General features: G+C 46.2%; 1 protein-coding gene across 1 annotated transcript in view; it reads left to right on the top strand.

The window, feature by feature from the left end:
• LOC133142146 (transcriptional activator MN1-like) overlaps positions 1–3,612 on the top strand; it is a 24,947-nt gene extending 21,335 nt beyond the window's left edge. Inside the window, exon 2 of the mRNA XM_061263165.1 lies at positions 1,180–3,612. Within this exon, the coding sequence (XP_061119149.1) occupies positions 1,180–1,382 (203 nt within the window). The 3' untranslated portion in view covers positions 1,383–3,612. The remainder of the gene's footprint in view (positions 1–1,179) is intronic.
• The last annotated feature ends 388 nt before the right edge of the window (positions 3,613–4,000 follow it).

The following is a 4,000-nucleotide window of genomic DNA, read 5'->3' as shown; positions in this document are numbered from 1 at the left end:
TTTCCCACATTAGAGGGTGAGAGGGTCAGGACCAGCTCGGCCAGTCACATGTGTTTCAGCCCCAGCTGGAGTCCCGCCCCCGGGGGACTCGGCCAATTAGAGCAGTGAGAAGGTGGCGCCGGACTGGGCCAGGCCGGGACCCAACCCGGTCAAGAGGTCTGCGGAGGCCCCGCCATTTTCTGCTGTTCTTTCTCTTCGACTCTCAGAGCCAGCGGGCTGAGAATGAACATGCCAGGGTCATATTTGTGGAAGGGCTTTTTCTCATAGAAACTCGATTCATTCTAAAGCAGGACAGGAATTCTGGGGTGGAGGGGAGGGGGGGCTGGTGGCTGGGTTTGCTTCCCACATTCACTCCAGTCTCCTTGCAGAGTCTGACTTTTTGACTTTTTTTTTAAAGGAGTATAAGGGAGTTCTTATAAATCGCTGTGAAAAAAAGCAATGAAAATATTTTCTCGTGATTATTTTCAGAAGGTGTAAAAGTAGGGTGTCCAGGGGTATTTTTGGAACATACTTATTCTGTTTTTCATGCAAATTGAGATGTTACCCCATGTTCAATACGGTGATCTGATGGATTCCCTCTTCTCTCAGGGATGTGGCTTTTTCCAGACATTTTCCAGATTAATTAAAATAGCAGATTTCGCAGAGCCTACATGTCTCCACAGCCAGTAGTATTTGGCTTTATCGCCGAACATTCTTTCACGTACAAAAACATTTGGATGAGTGTTTGCCAGACCTGGCTGAAATCTGTAATTGTTTTGGATTCAAATACTTTGTTGTGCTGAAGTGATCTTGCCTGACGCAATTGAGCCAACCCAGAGGACCGGAAGGCGGGGTTTGCACTTTTTGAGAGCGTTTCCTCAGTTCCAACACACCAGACAAGCTCAGTAAAGCGTAGCAAAGTATTTGAATCCAAAACAATGACGTATTCGACCCAGGTCTGGTGTGTGCTCGTCACAGTGCTCTGTCTCAGGCTGATCAATCGGGGATAAACTCCTGGTTGTTGTTGGTGTTGGTGTTGTGTTGGTGGGCTAATGTTGTCTCTAGCTGGGAAATCAGTGTTCCCTGATAAATTGGGGGAGAATGTGGTTATTGCTTCTGTTGGTGTTGTGTTGGTGGGCTAGCTGCACCCCTCCCTGTCTAACCTGCCCCCTCCCTCTCTCTCTCTCTGTCTTCTCTCAGGTGCCGAGGCGTCCCAGGTGAAGGGCGTGGCGGGGCCGGGGCCGGGCGTGGGGGCCGGGGGCCACCTGCAGTGCCTGTCGGTCCACTGTACGGACGAGCTGGGGGGGGAGGGTAAGGTTCGGGGGGGGCCCGTCCCGTCCTGGCGCTCCCTGCACTCGGACATCTCCAACCGATTCGGCACCTTCGTCGCAGCCCTCACCTGACCCCCCGACGCCGTTGTCAGGGGAGACCGTGACCGCCAGGACCGGGGGCCGCCCCATTGGCCCCTCACGCCTCCGGGAGCGGTCCCGCCCAGAGACCTCAGACTGATCCCTTTTTTTTTTGTTTTTTGTTTTTAAGAAAATCAACAAAATATGACAAAAAAAAAACATAACGGACTAGGGAGGGGTGGGGGAACAGTGTAGAATGGAAACGGCTGAGGCAGAACGATACCAGTGTTGTGTTTAATACTCTTTATTTCCCCCCTTTTTGCGAGATTACGTTATTTTAATTTAAGTTCCGGCGAATATCTCCGTTAATGTGATTGCTTTCATCTTTTCTGTCACTGAAGGAAGCGTTCATATCCACACTGTTGGTCTTTCAGTTCCACATCCGTACGGGCAGGCTGATACAGGCTCACCCCAAAACCTTCCAATGTTGCCGCTTGCTTTCCAACAAAACTTTGGCCCGTCCCTGTACCCACTGCCAGTGGCCATGGCTGCTGACGGACTGACAGGACAGAATTCACCCTGAAATGGTGTCCGCTGCGGTGGCACTGAACACACGGCTTACAGGAGCGGGTTGAGGCTGCATATGGACTGTATACGCAGGAGGATGTCTGTCATTGAAGAGGACAGTGTTGTACACCTCTCTCATTCTGGGCCTAATTACAATGGTGGGAGTTCCCACTCCTCCAAGGCCTGGATAAGAAGCAGAGTGAACGTTTGATCTCGATTTTTTAAAGTGCAACCTTTATTTAACCAGGAATACCCCCATTGAGGTTGAGATCTCTTTTGCAAGCCGGACCTGACCTCAGTCTGTTTCCAGTTATTCTGAGCTGTGAAGTGTGAGGCCTCTAAAGACGCTCCAGATCGGGGCCTACACGGGCCCCATCGTCATCCACCGAAAGCAGCAAGTGCCCGGCATTGCATTGTGGGAAAGGACACTGCTCGGGGTCCCTCTCCTCCCCTTCCGGCTTTAAAAGGCAAACGGAGGTCCTCTCCTCACACCGCTCCTCTTTTTCTGTCTTTTTTTGGAATCCGATATTCTTTCTCTTTTTGCCAAGATCTTCCATTGTGCGCCCGCTGGGTTCTCCGCCCAGAGGGGAATCCCATTGTCGCCCGGAGACGGCGGGAATGGCTTCAGCCTCGCTGTTTAAAAGGGCTTTAATTGACAAACAGTGCAGGTCCTTTCAGGCTTTGGAACGGCAGTGGCTGGACCTGCCAGCCAGAGCCACAAAGGGCGGCCATCAAAGAACACAAAGACTAAACCCCTAAGCCCAAGATACTCAAGTCCAGCCCTTGAGGCCAGTAGTACTGCCGGTTTTCTTTGCTACCTGATTAATTGAATCGCTAATTGATTGATTAATGTCACCGATTGACCGGAGGTCCCCTGTCGTCCCGCGTCTAAATCCGTGTCTGGTTAGAGGGGAAGAATGAAAACCGGCAGCACCCTTTGTTTCAGGGCCATATTTGAGTACCCCTGCCACAAGCAGTTATTTTTAGTGGAACAGAAAGCCTCCTTTTGAACTCCTCGAAGAGTAGGTTTTTTGGAATGTTTTTTTCAAGATTCTAAAGTCAGTGTTCTAGAACACTATTGCTTCCAGGTACCAGTAGTTATTGTGACATCAGCATTAGACTGTTCAGTTAAGAACATTCTAATCGCATGAACATTCTGGAAATCATTTAAAGGTTTATTTCCTTCCATACAGTGGTTTTACACATCTGTTCTTACTCTTGGTACAGCTTCCTGGTCTCATCAGATAATGAACCAAATGCTCTAGGTTCATCTTCTGTAACAGACCCTGTTCTTCCTAATATTTCTGCATAATTATTTCAATTAGAGAACATTTAATTAACTTTGTTTTCATTGTTTGTTTCATTTTTGGTCTTCAGAAATATCATCCCAACACTGGTATATGACTCTGCCTAAAAGACTTTGAGGGAGGGATCACTTTTTAAGGTTTTAAGGAAATGAAATAAGGCATTGGTATTGCACATGTAAGATAAGAAAACATATGCTGTGTGTTAGGCAATCTTGTAATCTTTAAAGAAATCAGTTCAGATGATCTTGGAAAATGATAGACTGATGACTGTAAGGACAACTCACAATCCGAGTTTATTCTTTTTTAGAAAAGATGTGTTTAGTCCAGTCTTCTGTTTTCCTGAATATTGTATATATCTGTATATGTTTTATTGAGCAACTAAATAACAATAAATATGATGTTAATGGTGAGCTATTTGACTTGTGTTTTTCTGCAGCTGGGATAGTCAAATCTGGCCATTGAAGCCAACATTATCACTGTTTTATCATTTCTACATGACAGCACTGAAATTTGTGGCAAATGATGTGCAGGTCACCAAACACAAAACATACTGAAAGATTTTATTCTTTATTCTGTTCTGCAAAAAAACATAATTTTACTTTAAGGCCCACTTGCATAATTTATGTGTTCTTTTGTGTTCCATACTGATGTAAGTAAAACAATAGCAGTTTTGTTTGACTCTAAAATATGCAACTAAATATGCTATTTTTCCAAGCTGTTTATAAAATGATTTTCATGTGACATTACGTTTTTTCCATAATTATTGGATGACGTTGCTAAATCTGAGCTGACCACATT

This window comes from Conger conger, chromosome 12 (genome assembly GCF_963514075.1).
Source record: "Conger conger chromosome 12, fConCon1.1, whole genome shotgun sequence".
NCBI lineage: Eukaryota > Metazoa > Chordata > Actinopteri > Anguilliformes > Congridae > Conger > Conger conger.
Note: the sequence above shows the minus strand (reverse complement) of the source record. Positions and strands in the feature narration are given on the sequence as shown.